This window comes from Corylus avellana, chromosome 2, assembly GCF_965113065.1.
Source record: "Corylus avellana chromosome 2, dhCorAvel1.hap1.2, whole genome shotgun sequence".
In the NCBI taxonomy this organism is placed as follows: Eukaryota; Viridiplantae; Streptophyta; class Magnoliopsida; order Fagales; family Betulaceae; genus Corylus; species Corylus avellana.
In genome coordinates, this window is record NC_142491.1 from 30,391,678 (window position 1) to 30,411,854 (window position 20,177).

At 35.0% G+C, this 20,177-nt stretch overlaps 1 protein-coding gene across 4 annotated transcripts in view; it reads right to left on the reverse strand.

Annotated features, from left to right (window-relative positions):
• Positions 1-11,090: 11,090 nt before the first annotated feature.
• Positions 11,091-20,177, reverse strand: part of LOC132177896 (ARM repeat superfamily protein) — a 30,416-nt gene continuing 21,329 nt past the window's right edge. For 3 of the 4 annotated variants that reach the window (XM_059590380.2, XM_059590375.2, XM_059590386.2), the window contains 6 exons: positions 16,591-16,718; positions 16,248-16,445; positions 15,242-15,382; positions 15,027-15,149; positions 13,343-13,549; positions 11,091-11,602 (listed from right to left, as the gene is read on the reverse strand). In XM_059590380.2, the coding sequence (XP_059446363.2) occupies positions 11,444-11,602; positions 13,343-13,549; positions 15,027-15,149; positions 15,242-15,382; positions 16,248-16,445; positions 16,591-16,718 (956 nt within the window). In that variant the 3' untranslated portion in view covers positions 11,091-11,443. Of the gene's footprint in view, positions 11,603-13,342; positions 13,550-15,026; positions 15,150-15,241; positions 15,383-16,196; positions 16,446-16,590; positions 16,719-20,177 lie in introns of those variants that run through there. The other variant, XM_088512966.1, reaches the window with a different exon arrangement.

Here is a 20,177-nt window from a genome sequence, read left to right on the forward strand (position 1 = left end):
TAATGGCCTATACTTATTTTATTTCAACAAAATTTTAATAGGGCCGTGGGTTTCTTTCTTTTCACCACCCTCTCTCTAGCCATAAGGACAATATGTTCAAGTCCCCAAAAAACACCAAGAATTGTTAGCTTTTATGTCCAAACAGAACAATGTATCTAAATGAACCAAAACTAAACATCCATATACAAGCTTCACGTAAAAACACAAGCTTTATTTTATTTCAACATAAACAAGTATCAACAGGCCAGGACCGTGCAACAAATAAAACATATCTTGGGTTTCAGCTTGTTTCAAGCTATTTTTGTTTCAATAATTAATTAAACAAAATGAATATTATTGAAACAAAAATAAAAATTTACAGCAGGCATATCTAAAAATTAGACTGAGCAAATATGGTCTAGAGAAGGCTCTGATACCACATGTAAGAATTCAATATATAATTAAATGCTAATTGACAATAAAATTAGCAGCGGAATGAATAATTATATAAATACCTCTAGCCATGCTTTTGCTCAAGCCAATTGAAGAACAGTTTCACAGCAACCAAATTTAGAAAACAAAAAATATTGAGAGGTTTTTCTGACCTATGTCTACCAGTGAGTGCCAATTGATGGAATACACAAGCCTTATTTATAGGTAGGTCAGGGGACCCTCAATTAGAGCTGTTACCTTAATTATTCATCCCATCAAGGAATAAAAATCAAATCAATACAGCTAATTGATTCCACAAAATAAAATCAGTAATAAAATTAAATACTTGTTCCACAAGAATTAAATCAGTAATTTAATTCAGAATATTTGATTTTACACAATAAACTTTAATTGGAATAAATTACTGAACACCGTATATATTTTATAATTACAATAATATATGTGACATAAGAGACATACTTTATATGGAATTTCTTACAGTTTCAACATGATAACCATTTAGACGAATATCCTTAAAACTGATTAAATTTCTTCTAGATTTAGAAGAATACAAAGCATCGTCAATACAAAATTTTGTTCCTTTTAGCAATATGATATTTGCTCTTTTAGAGCCATTGATTAGGTTTGATGAACCTGATATTGTATTGACACTAGATTTGTTTAATATCAAGTATTGAAAATATTTCTTATCTCTAAGAATTGTGTGTGTTGTACAAATGTCTGCTAGACACAAATCTTCACCAATCATCTTGGAATTAATCATTCCATCAATATGACCCATGCCTCCATATATAAACAAAATATATATTAAATTTCATTAATCAAAAAAAAAAAAAAAAGAAGAAGCAAAATACAATTAAATTTGATAATGTAAACATACTGTGATTAAGACATAATGAAAACATATTAATTGTTGTAGACATATTTGTTAAGAGCTAAAATATTCATATTTTTAGCCATTAACTTATATGTGTTAATCCTTTAGTTTTGATTAATTTACGCAATTTTAGTTCTTTTATGTGTTTTCCTTGTTTTTGTAGGTCCTTGGAAGAAAATGAAGCAATTTCGGAAGTTTTGAGCATAAAAGAGCTATTTTGGGTATAGTACAGGCGAAGACCAAAAGCGCAAGGCACTAGCGATCGAGCGCCGAGCACAACAAGATTGATCACAGTCCTGCGATCGATCGCACACGGCTATGATCGAGCGTACCCGTGCGGGATGGACAAGTTTGCCGCCAGCCTTGATATGGAAAGTGCAATTTTTAGGGTTTTGTAACTTAGTGCGAACTAGGGCTCAAACCCTACGATTTTTAGGGTTTCTAGAGTATTCCTAAGGCTTATAAATAGATCCTTAAATCTCTAGAATAGACACACAATTTCCAAGGAGAAGAATTGGAAGGAGGCAACTTTAGGGAGATGAATTGGAGGCTACTTCTAGGAGCGGTTTCGGTTCTTTCTTTACCTTTTATTTTTAGTTTTATTTTAATTATGTGTAACTAACTCTTACCAAAGCTCCCTTTTCATTAAACTACTTGTTTCTTTTGCAGGATCCCTACTCCAATGGTTGTTATTGGTATGTTTGTTTCTTCATGGCGTTCAAAGGTGACAAGAGGAGTTGAGAGCCTTTCAAAAGGAGTACAACATCCCTAAGACCACAATTCTCCAGCCACCAAAAAAGACAAGGGAGCCATTGTGGCCAATGGTTTCCAACGAGATGTGTATAAACGAGGAGATGCCAAAGGTTGGGATTTGGTGCCTATTTAATAATCTTGTTTAAGAAGCGTAGGTCATTTGCCTTGTTATAATACCTTGAACAATAAGTAATGTTAAGTAAGCTCTTCTATAACTTAAGGATGCTAAAGTTGGTTCTCAGTTGGTAAAGTGTGAGATCTTGTCCCCCCCTGCCTCTCCCAACAATGGCTACCTAATCGGTGGCAGATCTTGTTGGCCAGATGTATAGTGTGACCAAAGTTTTCTAGTGGGATTCAATTGATTACAACAGAGTTCCTACATTTCTTTTCTCTAGATTTGATTTCAGTAGCATTCTATAGGGTGAAGATTTAGTTGTTTCCTATGGTCTTGTTTTTACGAATCCTTAAGAATAACGGTATTGGGTTTTCGGCTTGTCTTTTGCTTTCTTTTGGTTCTTTTGTAGTGTCCCGAGTAATTTCTAGATTGTGTTTAGCTTAGTTTGAGGGTTAACAAGTTTACCCGGTTCATTAGGATTCATTGGAAGTAAGATTTTTGGATTTTTGGTTATGGCCGAAGGTTCGATAGGGGGACCACCGAACGTTGTTGACCAAACTTAGAACCACTAGGTAATGACCAAACGTTCGATCTACAACCTTAGAACTGTTGTGCAATAGACCACCGAACATTCGACCAAGGACAACCAAATGTTCGATGACCTGCAGGACTGTCACAGGAGCGCCTTCAGCTTTTCCAACACTATAAATATCCATATCTCTCGTCCTTTTAAGCTTCATTCCACCTTTGTGCCCTGGAGAAACCCTATTTAAGTGAATTTGTGAATTTTGAGAAGAAGAATAATAATAAAGTTTTTCTTAGATGCCTTGCTTCTAAAGAGGTAATATTATTAACTCGACTTGTTCTTTACCTAGTTATTATGTTGGTTAAGTGTTTTTCATAGTTGTTAGATTTGGGCTTATATTGTTGTTTTTGGTTTTAAGCTTGGGTTGACGTTTTAATGATGTGAGATGTATTTTATTCTGCATGGAGATGTTATTTTGGGCTTGGAGTTTGTTAGGGATCTTTTTATGACCTTAGAACTTGCTTAAAAGTGATTAGGAGGCTGTTTGGTTCGAAATAGGTATTCTGCCGAGCATCAAATGTTCAAACCTCTCTAGCCAAACATCCAAGGTCGAGGCCGAATGTTCAAGTTATTCTATTCGAACGTTTGATGGTCAAGTAGGAAGTCTGTTTTGGACATGTTTAGGTCTAAGACTCGTTTTAGCTTAAATCTATAATTAATGATAGGTCTTTTCACATATTACAAGGATGTGAAACATTTGGAGGAACAATACGACTCGGGTTAGTACAAGCTCACATGGATAGTTATTGTTATTTTTTTGCATAGCATGATTTATATATATATATATATATATATATATATATATATATATATATATATATATATATATATATATATCAAACATGCATTTTTCAACTTTCATGAAATACATTTTGGTTTTGGATTATGATGAACTCTATTTTGTAAAAATGTGTGTTGATTAAGCAAGATAATCAAAAGATGAGATTTGCAGGCTTTGATTTCACTTGGAACAATTGGACTTGGTCTGTACTATGTTTTGGATGATTGGTCACTGACCGCTAGGGGTGTAAACGAGCCAAGCTTGGGCGAGCTTTGATTGTCTGAGCTTGGCTCGTTTAAATTTTATTCGAGCTCGAGTTGAGCTGAGTTAGCTCAGAAATTAAATAGTTCTTTATATATATATATATAAACTCTGAAATGACTCAAAAAGCCAGCTTGTGCATCTATATGCACTTAGCCGAGTATTGGCTTGCACCTAACTCATTACTGCAACAAGGGTGCATCGAGCACTTGTTTTTCAATTGTTCGATGTGCGTCCTTTTTTTATAGATAAGTAAGGTTGGGAGTGAGCTTGGTCTTAGTAATGTGGGACAAGGAGTATGCAATGTGTTTTTTGAAAAGGCTGGACAAGGTTACAAAGGAAAGTTGAACTTTGACCCGTGTTGGACACTTTGACCAAGTGGAAGGTTGGACTTGGATCCTTGGCATGGAGACGAACGAGTGGGAGGTTGGATCCTTGGCATGGAGATGAAGCAAATTTAAAAACTCATCCAATGTGGGACGCTCTTCTATAAACTAGAAAATAACTCATCCAGTGGAGGAAAAAAATCACATGAGCAACTATTAGAAAAAAAAAAGAGAAGCATTCACATTTAATATTAAAAATGAGCAACTATACATGGTGGGATACTCATCCTCTTTCTCAATGTAAATACACTTAATAGAGCAATTATACATAATATAATACATAATATATTTTATAACATATTGTTATTAATATACAATAAATTAATATATATTTATATATTAACAAATATATATGAGCTTGTTTTGTTTAATATTCAAGCCAGGATTTGGCTCATGAACGTCTTATTTAATAACCAAATTGAGCTTATACAAGCTGATCTCGAGTTCGCTCGCGAGCGACTTCGTTCACTTACAGTCCGATTGACTGCTACATTTGGAGAATTTATCTATCTTATGATGTTTTAAGTTACACTTTGGTTATTATGATTGTGGTGGTTTAGATTATTACTATCTCGGTCATTTAGTTAAAGTGCAGACTCTTTTCGGAAAGGATGAGATCCTTGAGTCTTGTTCTTCATGTAATAAGGCTGAGAGACGAACTATGCAGTCAATTACTAGTTAATTGATTGCACTGAAGTGTTACATCTTTTCTAAGAGTAAATTATTGACCGATGCGGAGGGGTTTTTCAAGTATATAGAAGAATTGTCATTATGGCAGAGGCAGTAAAAATGATTAGGGTTGGACATGCACTTGTAGAAGAGATGAAAAAGCCGAAAATAAATGACTAGGCAGTGGCTAGAGACGTTATTCGCCAATTTGTTGCAGATCTGAAACTGATTGAGACCGTGATATTCAAATATATTGTCTTGTAATAGCCCGAGAGCCTATTGTGTGTGTCATAGATAGTATTTGGGTTGTAAAGATTTCAAATTATATCTTTGGCATTGTACTGAGGGAGCAATTTGCCCCATTTGGTTGTTATATCAATGGAGAGATATCGTTCAAAAAAAATAATAATAATTGAGAAAGAGTAAGAAATCTAACTTACATCTTACCCTCCATTTGGCTTTTATTTTTTCTGAAATTTTAATCTTATAAAGGATATTTTTATCATTTTGGATGGCGGTGGGGACATTGCAATTCCAATGGTAGAATTTTTTTTTGTTTTTTTGTTTTTTTTTTTTGTGGGGGGGGGGGGGGGGGGGGGGGGTGGGGTATTGCAAAAATTTAAACATTGGGAGGACATTGCAAAAGGTGTGATAGTTAGAAAAGGGTAAATATAATTTCGCCTTATTTATTATTATAGAAAACTTCACTTACCGCCTCTGAACTTTCATTGCTTTTACAATCATACCCTTAAGCTTTAAAAAATGTTAATGTAGGGTTACCATATTTCATAAGTTTGTAATGTCAAATTTCCCATCAAAATTCAATGGTAAATCAAATGGTTGATGAGTGAACTCAAAATTACCCTTAATATGTTTATAAAATTACAAAAATACCTTGAATTTAGATGGGGTATCTTGGAGATTTCACTTCCTCCTTCGTAAGGATTTAACGTTAAATTTGAACGGAATGGTTGACAATGCAAATTGTTGAAAGATGATAACCTTAAATTGACACTTTTGAAAATTTAAAGGTATGATTGCAAAAATGATGAAAAATTAGGAGTAGTAAGTAGAGGTTTCATATTATTAATGATAGTATATAATGCAATTCTAGCTTTTCTTATCCTCCTTATTGGGAAATGGGAATGCGTAAATTGCTTGTGTGTTTGTTGTATTTTACTCATTACGAGATTTTTACAGATTTTGTAGTATTTCCATGAAATAGTTTGAGAAAGTAAAATGTGATTCATCGTTTTCAATTTACAAACAAATAAATAATTACCCTCTTAAATTTTAAATATGTAAAATAACAAATAACTAACATGTAACCCATCCAATGTATGGACTACTTTTTTCATATTTTTTGTTTAAATAATAATTAACTAATTGTTTGTTTGTAAGATTTTATTTCTCAAGTCAATAATTGACATAAGATTTTTATTTTTATTTTACCAAAACCATGTTTTTTATTATTATTATTATTACTTTTCAAATCGAGTTAATATTTAAAATTAGACGTTTATGACATACACATACTATCTGATAATTCTCTAGATATTATTAGCAACTTCCAATGTATATAAATTTATGAGTCCGATCCTCACCAGTTTAAGCCAACAATAACAACTAAAATATTTTAAAATTATGACTAACTCTATCATCATAGACGTATGATATAGTCATCTCTCATATTTACAAGAAAAACATTTATGAAATCACTCAACTTTTTGGCCCTTATTAAATCACTCATTGGGTTTCTATTTCTAATTTTAACTCTTTAAGGTTGTCCCCTAATTATCGAATCAACGATTCCATTCACTTTCATACATTCCATCAATTTTTTTTTTTTTGGTAACGTCACTTTAGGTTTAGATCCCTGAATTACCACGCAATTTGACATGTCTTCCCAAACTTCAAAATCTCTCAATTTGGACCTCTGAACTTTCAATTGCAGTCAATTTGAACTCATCCATCTGATTTAGCTGTTAACTTCTAACAAAAATACCTAAAAAGACCAAAATATTCTTAATTTTCGTTTTTATTTTTTATTTTTTTTAATTTGGAATTAAGGGTAAATTTAGAATTTTATAAAAAAGTAGGGATATAAACGCCATTGTCTCACTTTTAACGTTTAAAATCTAATGAAGGAGATCAAATTGACTACAATTGAAAGTTTAGGGGTTCAAATTGAGAGGTTTTGAAGTTTGGAAGACTTGTCAAATTGCGTGGTAATTCAGAGGTCTAAAATAAAGTTACCCAATTTTTCTTTTTGAAAATAATAAACAAGTACAATTATTTAATTTCTGGAAAAAGGCAAAAAAATAAAAATAAAAAGCATATATAAAAAAAAATAAAAAATAAAAATTAAAGAGCGTTGCCACTTGCCATTAGCCACTCGACTCACAACAGGGTGAAACTACCACATTGACAAGGTCGCTCGTGGCCACTCCCATTGATGAAGATGTGGCTCATGAAGGTGGATTCGAGCCACCCTCTTATTAGTGTGGATATTTGCAAGCCATCTATCTTTTGTGAGAGTGGCCGCAAGCCACCAACTCCTCATATGGCCATCATTTTTATTCTATTCTTTTTGATATTCTATTATTATTATTTTTATTTTCTAAAAAATATACATTTGTAATTTTATATGAACACCAATGGATTTGGGGTGGCTGGACCACCCCCATTCGGGCCAAGGGGGTGGCCGAGCTACCCCCAATTGGTCGGAATGGGGGTGGCCGGCCACCGCCAAATGCTAATGGAGTAGCTGACGACCACCTCCAATTAGATTTTTTTTTTTCTTTTTTTTTTTTAAAGCATGAGACATTTGGAAAATCAAGGGCGAAGTATGGGTAATTTTGGTATATTTGGTGCTTAAAGGCCACACGTTGCACATGACTTGCCTACAGTTCAAAAAGACGGAATCTGTAAACAGAATGGCCACATTGGACAAAAAAAAAAAAAAAAAATCTTTGTGAGAATACATTGTCAATTTTTAAACATTAGAAGTAGAATAAAAAAAAGTGCACAACTTTTAGAGTGGTAAACTGTAATTTTCTCAAAACAAAAACTCACAATAATTTGATAAAGACTGAAAACTCAATGAGTTATTCAGTAATATTTCCTATTTACAATTAATAACACGAACAGGAAAAAGTAGTCCATTACTAAAATAAGACATTTGATTGATTTTGAGTTTTAAATAATATTACACAGTTAACTATCACTTCTAACACTTCATGTACCTTGTTATGCATTCTCCACTCTTAAAAAAAATAACACCAAGTATCGAAAACAATATTACGCAGCTCTGTTTGGCTGCTATGAGCAAGTGTTAGAAACTAAGTGTAACTAATTTAAATACCAAGTATTGAAAATAATAGATTCATTATCTTGTAAATAAATTATTAAAAAAAGAATTGCTTTATACATTTTTTTTTTTTTTGTCATGTCCACACAAGGAGAGAAGAAGGAAAATTCAAACTATTGACCTTCACTTCATGATGCGTGGTTCCTAGCCGATTGAGTGATATGGAAATGAATTACTTAATACATGAAGGACGAAAAATAAGAAAAATAATGATTGGTATAAAAAATGAAAAAGTAATAAAAAAAAAAGGAAAAATTTTGTTTGTAGTGATTTTTTTTTATTTGAATAGTAGTAAAAAGTGAATGATGTGATATAAAAAGTGAGAATATTTTGATGTTGATTTTTTTAAAAAAAATGAGATGAATAATTTTTAGGGAGAGGACATTGCAATTGAAAGTTTGGAGAGGACATTGCTAAATATCAATTATGTGATAGTTTGAAGGGATTATGTGGATTTTTTGCAAAAAAACTTGTAAGAATCGTGATAGGAGCTCAATCCTTCTCCAATAAATCACGAAACCATATTGTGTAATTCAAAAGGATGTTATTGAGACTTTGAATAAAAAAGAAAAGAAAAAATGGTTTGATATTTAAAGGGGAATAGAAATAAATAAATAAAGGAGGGAAAAAACTATTGCAAAAACATGACTCTAACACTCGACAGAACTAGTGATCTAGGGTTTTCATTTTTACCTTACTATAATGGGAGGAAATACAATTTGAGCAAAAACTCATTGGCCCACTCTACATGTTAAAATTAAGATAGGAAATAAAAGCGAAAACTTGCTTATCTAATTATTATTATTATTTAATTCAAAAAGGCAAATGAAAGAGATCAACTATGACTCTTCTATTTGAGCGTAATCATAGTAGCATTTACTCATTAAGAGCCGCATAGAAAGAGCCTAACCAGAGAAAACTTATTTAAATGTATATTTACCTTTCAGGTTTCCAGGTTGGCAATTTTACGCTCTCTTATCTTTTGTTTGCGGATGATACCTTGATTTTTTGTAAGGCATTGCCCACATAGCTTCATTATTTGCGGAGTTTATTCTTGCTCTTTGAAGCTGCATCCGGGTTGAAGGTTAACTTGGCCAAGTCGGTGTTAATTCTAGTGGGGAACGTGGAGCAAGTGGATAGGTTAGCCGGTATTTTAGGGTGTGGGGTGGCTTCTTTGCTAGTAAAGTATCTTGGGTTGCCGCTGGGGGCCTCTTGTAAGGCTAAACATATTTGGGATGGAGTTATTGAGAAGATAGAACGTCGGTTGGCCGGGTGGAAAAGGTTGTATATGTCGAAGGGTGGAAGAGTCACGTTGATCAAGAGCACTCTCGCCAATTTGCCTACTTACTTTTTGTCTCTTTTCCCCATTCTGGTTAGCGTTGCTAAGCGGGTTGAGAAGCTGCAGCGAGATTTCCTATGGGGAGGTCTAAACGAAGAGTTCAAGTACCATCTGGTGAAGTGGTCGAAGGTTTGTACTCCGATTAAGGAGGGAGGCTTGGGTATCAAAAACTTATTGGTATTCAATCGCGCCCTGTTAGGGAAATGGTTATGGCGCTATGGGGTTAAGAGAGATTCTTGGTGGAGGACTATGGTGGATGCATAGTTTGGAAGTGTTTGGGGTGGGTGGTGCTCATTAGAGCCGGGTGGATCTTTTGGGGTGGGGTGTGGTTATGGAAGAACATTTGGAAAGGATGGGACACCTTCGAAGGGTTTACTCGGTTTGAGGTGGGGGTTGGGACTTGGGTTCGATTCTGGCATGATTTGTGGTGTGGTAATATGGCTCTCAAGATAGCTTTCCCACGCTTATTCAACATTGCTTGTGCTAAGGACGCCTCAGTTGCGGATCATTTGGAGGTGCTGGGTGGCTCTAATCAGTGGAATGTTAGTTTTGCTAGAGAGGCTCACGATTGGAAGGTGGATGTTTTGGCCTCTTTTTTCCAGGTGTTACATTCTGCTAGGGTAAGTCGAGGGTGTGAAGATAGATTGTGATGGAATTTTTCCAAAAAAGGCTGTTTTAAGGTCAAGCTCTTTTACACCTCATTGGCTTGCACCGAAAGGAGGGGTTTTCATTGGAAGAGTGTGTGGCGAACACAAGCGCCGCCGAGGGCGAGTTTCTTTGTATGGTCGGCAGCTTTGGGCAAAACTCTGACCCTAGATAATCTCAGGAAGCGTTAGGTGATTGTAACGAACATATGTTATATGTGCAAAAGGAGTGAGGAGACAGTGGATCATCTTCTCCTTCATTGTGAGGTTGCCTATGCACTATGGTGTACTTTTTTTGGTCGGTTTGGGTTGTCATGGGTGATGCCGAGACGGGTTTCGGATTTACCTGCCTGTTGGTGGTCCTCAGGGAGGAGGGGGAGTGCCGCGGTTTGGAAGATGGTGTCCACTTGCTTTTTTTGGTGTTTATGGAGAGAGAAATAGGAGGTGTTTTCAGGATTTAGAGGGGACTTTGAAAGACATCTTAGCCTCTTGTTTTCATACTTTGTATCTCTGGACTGTGGCGCATGTCTTTCCGGTGTCAATTACTTATGATGATTTTCTTTTTCGCTTTTCCTCTTCTCGTTAGGTGACTCCGTTGTATACTCCTAGTGTACTTTGGAGCGCCTTTACGCTTTTAATAAAACATTTTATTACGGATCAAAAAAAAAAAATATTTACCTTCCGTTTTTTTCTTTTTCCCTGGTTCTCTTAACCCGCTTTTCATGAAGAGTTATAGCCATGTATCCAGGGATCAATCCCCAGCTGGCTCTGTGTTTCTATTTTTCTACTTCTACAGAGTGGAAAAAGAACCAAAAAAAAAAAAAAAAAAAAAAAAGAACAAAAAAGAAAGAAAGGGGGAAACCAAAAAGCCTGCATATAACAAGAAGAATACCTTTATAATGTACTTTTAAAAGGTCTCACATATAATTTACAATGTATAATATCTCTATTCATATATTAACAACTCTGGCCAAATATCCAAATATGATTTTATGCAAAAGACAATCTATTTTCTTCACCACACTCTTTGTCCTCCTCATTTCATCATATCATTCTCCCATGAATGGTACAAGGCATCTAAGAAAACTCGAAATTGGTTTATAATTAATGCTAAAGAATGAAAAAATAGCCAACTGCTTGGTAGAGAGAAAAAGAAAAAAAAAGAACTAGAGAAAGTAATGTGTATATATATATATATATATATATATATTATATATGCAGCTGATTCTATTAGCATCCTGCTGCTTTCAAGAATTTGTCATAGGGGCTTGAAGGAGGTAATCTGAAAGAATGTTGTTGATACTCAAGTGAACAGAGGAGAAGCTGATCATGCCCTTGAATTGGCTCCTGATTTATCAACTTCATATCCCCGTTTGACAACTCCAAAGTCTGAAACAATGGCCAAGAAATAATGATTCAGTAACATTTTGCACATCATGTATATTATATGATAACACAACCACCCAGCATTCAAGATGCTATGCTCTTCATATATGCTTTTATAAATAAAAATTACCCACCTTTCCAAGCTTATATCAACTTCCTCTCTAATATAACACAAAATAATTTGAAAATAAAGGTGTCAATAACATTATGAACTATGAGCAACTTTTTACTTTTTCCTTTGAAGCCTCTGAATGAGTACAAACACCTTAAAGTTTAAGAACTGGCAAGTGGCAAAGACCTCACTAGTCAGGCTGCATTACTTATGTGAAGTCAGTTTTGCCAACTTACAACAAAATAAAGTTCTTCCGGCAGAATACTAAAATTTCCTTTCGATTTGAACACAAAGAACAATTTAAACTGAGACCTTTTTGTTTTTTTTAATCCTTTATTTCTTCTTTTTTGGTTGCAAAATTTAATGGACAATTTTGATTGATACTCAAATGTGGTATACAATGGTTTTGGTGGGATACTGAAAGTGGCCAAGTTCTTCATGTAAGCCTGCTCTGTCGCGCTGAAATCAAAATTCTCGGAGAACACTAGATAATGTTTCATATCTAGAGGTAACACAGGTCACCATTTTAAGTATCACCATCATCTTTGATACTGTATGATAATGTTTTAAATAACAGGTCGCAGATTCCCCCTTTTTCTCTCTTCTTCTAAAGGTGAAAAAAAAGGGCCAGACCTAATTCCCATAATGAGACAAAAATCAAGGAAGATATTTGTCTCATTATGGGAATTAGGTCTGGCCCTTTTTTTTCACCTTTAGAAGAAGAGAGAAAAAGGGGGAATCTGCGACCTGTTATTTAAAACATTATCATACAGTATCAAAAAGATGATGGTGATACTTAAAATGGTGACCTGTGTTACCTCTAGATATGAAACATTATCTAGCGTTCTCCAAGAATTTTGATTTCAGCGCGACAGAGCAGGCTTACATGAAGAACTTGGCCACTTTCAGTATCCCACCAAAACCATTGTATACCACATTTGGGTATCAATCAAAATTGTCCATTAAATTTTGCAACCAAAAAAGAAGAAATAAAGGATTAAAAAAAACAAAAGGTTATGTTTGCTAACATATTCTCCAAGTGTTTTCTGTTTTCAGTTTAAAAATACACTTTTCTCAAACACATTAACAAACAAACTCAAAAACACAAAACAGTTTTTCAAAACATAGAACACTTTTTTATTATAAGTAATTTTATATCATTAATAAAGAGTAGAGGGGCGCAATCCTAGTATACAAAAAGTATATAAGAGAACCCCTAATAAGCTGAAGAAGAAACATAGAACACTTTATATAAAAAAATTTAGAGTGGCCATGTGACCACCCTCAATGAAGGAAATGGGTGGTCCGGGGGCCACCACAATAGGCCAAGGGTGGCCCTATAGCCACCACTCTCCTCCATTGAAGGTGGCCACATGACCTTTTTTTTCTTAATTTTTATTTTTATTTTAAGTAAGAAATCAGCTCTAGATATGTTAATTTTTTCTCAAAATAAGCAAGTGTAACCAAAAAAAAAAAAAAAAAACATTTTTGCTAATGTAGGCCCCATCAGGAAACACTTCTCACCTTTATCTTACAACAAAACACTTTTTCAAATTAAAAACAAAAAACACTTACCCGAGTACACCAACAAACATAACAATTAATTCTCTTTCCATGACCAATTTACTCACCTTAGCTGGTAAAACGTTGCATTTCTTTTCATTTTCATCACAGATAACTATTGCCTTGGACTCATTTTGATGCTTGAAACTATGAAGCACTGACATCTTCCGCTGTTTTCCCGTTACAAGGGCTTCACACTGGCTCTTCATTTGGTCATAAGGTATGGGCGTTGAGGAAACTGGGACGCTAGCAACTTGTCGAGCTGTCTCCAGGACCTGTTGAATAGAAAGGTAGGTTAGTCCTCATCCTTCCATGTGTTGAATTCAGGACCTTCCCCTTAGTAAAGGAAGAGTGATATTGGCTGACTACAAAAGCCATTAAATGTTATTTGACTTACAGAAGTATGAACAGAAAACACAGCCCTCAATTAAACAACCAACCAAGGTCACTCACACTAATCATAGTGCTATGAAGGGATGATATCAGTTCTTTCTTATACTATCTTTTACCACATTAAAATGCCATACAACGTCTTGACACAAAATCATCATTATACTTAATAAAGTATTGAGTCAGATAAATGGCAGCAATATCTAAATTCACTATGACCAAGAGCAGCTCTACAGGGTGGGTGTGCACCTACTTTTTTATTTTATTTTTACAAATATGTGAGTAGAGTATATAATGCAATTCTAGCTTTCGTGTACTAGTTCATAGTTGCATTAGTCAATGTGGTGCAAAGTCATAACTCGGCATACCAAAATTGTTGGATCTTGTAGAAGTATCTTAGGGAAGAGTAATGCTAGAATCTTCCTTGTGTCCTCTCAAATGTAATGTGGCTTCTAAAATCATTATTAAATTTGAGATAATCAGTTATTAAATTTTAATCTATTGGTAATTTTAAAACCCACATCACACTTAGGATGACATAAGCAAGACTCTAGTACTCCTTCTAGCATTACTCCTTAGGAAAGTATGAAATATATCAGGTTTAAAATGACAATACAAAAGCATTTGTATGTCTTTGAGGTTCAGCCATCAACAGCCACAGCACACTCTAAGTTCACTAACACACTCTCTCTCTTCCCCCTGATTTAAAATGAGAAAACCAAGGACTGTGAAAAGAATTGGAATCAGAAAAATTAAAGATTGGAATATGCAGATTTGAGAAAAATCAAATCTATTTTCTCTTCCTAGTTGGCAGCACGATTTCTCAGAAAAGAAAAAAAAAAGTAGGCAACAGAAAGGCAAAATACAGGAAAATTAATCACAAGCAATCTTGATAGTGTTACAAAACATGCAAGCACACAAACTGACAAAACATAATAAATAATATTTGAAGACTAGGCTACTTTTATAGTTGGCTTTGTTCTGTAATGTAGTTCAACTATAATGATTATTTAAGCGAAAGATAGTATCTCCAAAATTTTGTTTTAATCAAGAAACTGAAACTGATAATTTGGGAAAGAGGTCATTAAGCTATTTGCCTAGTCTGCACAACTTTACAAAATTCCCAGCATCATTTCTCTTTCAATTTTCCCAAATTCAGAAATCATCATGTCTTCCTAGGGCTACGTTGTAGAAACCTAGAAGTTGCAATATCATTAACTAAGTGACTTGCATCACAAACCATGAGACTGCTTTTCTCCTGCATCAGCCACATTAATTTAGCTAATTTGCAAAGTTATTGAAAATAGTACCCTAAAATAATTAGTACACAATGACAACTAAAAATAAAAAAGTTTGTCTTACTGATTCTAAAAGCTGATTAACACTTATAATGTCAAGGGAATTGATGGAAAGCGATGTTCTGCGACCCGACTGACTTCCACTTGGTTCGGGGAAGGCTTCCTCATCTGTCAAGGCTCCAGTGACCTGAAAATAAGCCCATTATGTCAGTAAAACTGTTTGATATAAAATGGTTGCTAGAACCATGAAAATGGAGATACAATCACCCGAAATTTTACCTCATCAAAATCTGGAAACTCCATCTGGGCAAGAGGAGAAGATGGCCGTGGTGTCTCCATAAATAATGGAGGTCCTAAGGGATATGCATCATCAGGAGAAAATCCCTCTGAGAGCTGCTTCTTTATGCTTGACAACTCATCCTAGGGAGAAAAAAAATGATTAATACAAAATAAAATCCAGAAAAAATACGTGGACAGACAAACATATACAGCTAAGAGGATTAGAAAGCAATAACATATTTGATGGAGCTTTGACAAAACAGTTGACAAATTTACACCTGTAGTTCAATTGTAGACCATGTAATTAGGCAATCAATTTCTTATCTTTCAAAAACTCCCAAAGGAATCAAGCATGGTAAGTGAAACCAAGAAGAAATCAATGTAAGTGGTCTGGCATATTAACTCAATGAAAAATCAGCCAGAACTGAATTAGATTATACGTATTCAGAATTAGAAGTTGAAAACTCTTCTTCCAAGTAAAATTAAAAATCCTCCCCCCCCCCCCCCACCTCCCAGTGTGTCCCAAGATTGTCACCCTTATGTATGTGTCTGTATGTGTCATTATATGTGTGTGTGAAGGGTGTGCATGTGCATACATGCGTCTGTGTGCATGCTTCGATGGTGGAGGAAACCATGATGACAAACAATAGAAGATTCCAGTTTTATCTTAATATGACTTCTTGTTAATTGACCATTCCTTCATTTCTTTATTCCCACTTGATCTTCCTATGCTACTCACTTTTTGAAATATTTTTTTCTCTCTGGTTGACTAGTAGTGAACAACACTTATTATTAATGGTCCTTGCAGTGTAATTTGAAATTTTCTAAACCCACAAAATACAACTACTGACTGTTGCAAAATAAATCAGAGGCTCAGTATTTGATAGCTATCATATGCTTGGTGAACATATTTTTCATATTTTGATAAAAAAAAAAAAAAAAACAAATTGCCCACCTAAAAGAACATATTCTTAAGAGACTGCAACAGACAGAACCGGTATATCACCTCTGACAATTTTGCAGATTTAGACATGAAGTGCGATATAACGGTTTCTTTCAACTGTTGGTCATCTAATTCTATTGCTGAGAGAGATTTCAATGCAGCAACTTCATCTTCCTGTGACCCGTATAACATCTCCTTATCAGATTCTATAGAGACAGCCTGTAGTCGGATATTGTCGACCAACTCAAGGTAAGGATCAACCTGTCAAATGCATAGTCAAATGCATATATTTAATAAAATGATCTAGGAGTATGAAGAGAAGCACAGCAAAATATGAATGTTCCAAAAGTTATATGAGTGTGTGCACGTGTGTGTAATAATCTGAAGGGTAGGGGTAGGTATTAACTGTTTTATCTGTCAAAGATTCTTTAACAAGAGGAATTAGCTCCACGAGACTGCCTGCTCTGGCTGAAAATATAAGCATTGATGATGCTAAGGTAAAGAGAGACCTTCTGCGAGATGGTTGTAAACCTCCTTCATAAGCGTGCAAGAAACACATTAGAAATTTTCACCACTGAAAAGCTTTATTGAGTTCAATGAAAAAGTTCCACTTCTTAAAAGCAAAGCAATTTACACATTGTTTTCATATATGAAGATACAACAAGGAAATATTGTTAGAAAACCAATAGGTGGCCTGTTTTCTCTTGTTTTTTTTTTTTAATAAGACGAACATTTGTCAAAAAGGTCTCAAGCCAAGTACACCGGATGTTTACAAAAGCAAGAAACTTAAGGTGCATCGGTGCTTCGAAAAAGGCAACCCACAGAATCCTAGTACTATATTTTTTTTGATAAGTAAACAATGTTTTTCATTTTAAAGAATCCTAGTACTATATCTTTCATAACAGCAGAGATATGCTAAGAAGAACACAAAATCTATACAATAACTGAGCTCATGAAAGAAGATAACACATCATTCAAGAATATTAGAGTTTCATGACAAGCCTGCTGTTTGTACGTGGTCAACCTTTGTGCCGTGGACCAAATTTCTGTCTATTCACTAGTAAGTACATATTTGACTGGACTTTTTAAAACACTTGAGAGTGAAAAATGTAACTCAAGGAAGTGCTAACCACCTCTCCACTGTCACTCCAAAAGCACTAACCAATCTCCTAAGAATCACTTCTAAAACTCAATCTCACCTAATAAGGAACTAATGTGAGACTTAACACTTATGAGTACCTTTAAAATCCACCCACCCAATTTAGGAATAACATTCTAGGGTATTACAATCTCCACTAAAATCCCTAATATCCTCGTCAAGGCCCATGTCATGCAATGCCCTAGTGCCTCATGGTGTTCTTAGGTTGCTCTGATACCATTAATAACGACCTAAGAAAGTGCTAGCCATATCCGCACTATCACTCCAAAATGAGTGGTCAAGTTAGAGAGCTCTCTAAAATCACTTATAAACTAGTCTCACTTAGTGAAGAACTAGTGTGCAACTTAGCACCCATGAATACTTTTATAATCCACCCACCCAATGTGGGACTAACATTATGGGATGTCACAATAAAAACAAAATTCTTTTCTAAACCAACCTAGTTTTGATTCTATAATTTGAAAAAAAACTACCAAAATGTTGAAAGAAAATTTAAAAGTTCTTGTGAAGAGTTAGCATAACCCCATTTACAACAAAATAAAATGAACTTTAAGGAATTTGCTTGAAGAAAATAGGAAAGCTCTTACCTAGGGAGGCGGCTATAATTTTATTTGATTTTTCTCTAGAAAAAGCAAACTTTCTTCTTGAAATTTTTGGATATTGTTTGGGCGGCCACTAGGGTGTGAAGGTGTATTCTCTTTTGTTTGAAAATTGACAAGTTTTTTGGACAATAAGGTGGCCTGCGATGTGAAAAACATTTTCTTTTATATGCTAGGTCTTTAGGGTTTTCATTAATTAGGTCTTTTAATGACAAAAGAGCGTTTTGGTTTTTCCAATCCCCACCCACCTTTTTTCAAAAGACAGGCTGCAGTTGCTACTAGGGTTTCCTTCAAAAAAAATTTCATTTTCCTTTTTAGAAAATAATCATTTAAATCTTGTCTTTTAGGTGGCCTTTTGAAATTAAAAGACAACAAAATCTTTTGGCCCAAACTATGAATCCTAGCTATGGATCCTAGCTTAGACCTAACTCTAATCCATTAGAGTAAGTCTACACATCATCCTTCCATCCCCCTCCCATCCTCTCGTATCCTATGTGGCTATGGTCCCCACAACATTAGATGCATGGGAATTGGTTTAATGTTGTAGGGACCACAACCACATAGGATTGGAGAGGATGGAAGGGGATGGGAGGATGATTTAAAGATTTACTCAACCCATTAACTTAGACCTAACCATGAATCCTAGCTAGTAGGCCCAAACCCAATTGACACTTGCTGGTTTTTTTTGGAAGTCCAGCAAGGTGTGCATTGTGTTGGACCTTCAATAGGAGGAGGTCCAACATGAACCTACTTCAGACCATAGTCAGTCCTGGCAGAGTGAGTCTCGTCAACCCAACAACCCTAGGTTAGGGCCTTAAGTTTGGAGCTTGTTCATTGGGTCCAAATCAGACCAAAACCCAAAGAAAATTATTTTTTTGGGAGGGTTGTGGGCTGCCAAAATAAAAAAAAATCTAGAGAGGTTAGAACCTTAGAAAGAAGGCCCTAAGTTTAACCTAAACGATTTTAGGGCATTTAAAGATAGAAAAGATGATCAGTCGAGAGTTTTAGGCCGAGACTCATTGAAAAGAGACTAATAGAGTTAGATTGTTTTCTACAAGTTGTTATGTTACGATTCAGGTTCCTAGACTTGTGTGAGAGAGACTCGCTATTTTCCTATCAGCATTCCAAGGTAAGTAAATATGACTAGATGGTACTTTTTAATTTGTTTAGTTTTTTCTTATAAGTAATCGAAATAGCATTAAAAGCGAAAAACGCAATCCAAATACACAAGAAGTATACAAGAGAGATACCTAGCTACGAGGAAAAAAAAAAAAAAAAAAAAAAAAGAAGAAAATATTGAAAATTAAGCATCAAAGAGGCTACAAACACAGTCGAGTGTAAAAGAAAAAGGACAAGCTCATCAAATGTCCTCTCATTGTCCTCAAAATTTCAATCATTTATTTCCCTCTAAAGGCAATCCAAGAGACAAGAAGGCATCATCTTCCTCACGACAACACTTTGAATGCTACCACCAGTCCACTAGCAAGCAAACAAATCAACTACAAGACAGGGCAAAACCCAGGACAACCCACATGAGCAACCTAACAATGGAGAAGAAGATGGTTTACGGACCCATCATTTTTCTTGCACATACAACACCAATCGACCACAATGAGATGCTGCTTCCTAAGGTTGTCCATAGTAAAGATTTTTCCTAAGGCCGTCGGCCAATCAAAAAAACCTCTTAAAGGAACCTTGGTTCGCCAAGTACTCTTCCAAAGAAAAATAGTCATAATTATATGCAAGGACATTGTAAAAGGCACTACCAACGAACACACCTTTTTTGAAAGGGAGCAACCAAAGCTCGTCTTCACCTTCCCATTTCACTCTACAGGACTACAACAAATCGATGAACGAAGCAAAGACATCCACCTCACAATCATAAGCTGCTTTAATAAATCTTAAGTTCCATTGAGGGGAACCACTAGAAAGCTCCAAATGAACTGCTGTGGAAGTATCATTCACACAAGCAATACTATATAATCTAAAAAAGCTTCTTTAAGGGCATTCTCCCCAAATCACATATCATGCTAGAATCTAATCTTGGAGCCATCCCCCAGCTCAAATCTAGTATGACTAAAAAAATCATCCAACCCCACTTAATATTCTTCCATAACCCTACCCCATACGGCCTAGAAGGTTCAATAGAACACCACCCACCCACAAACTGTCAAATTTATAATCCACTACAACTCTCTACCATGCTTCTCTCTCATGCACATAGTGCCACAACCA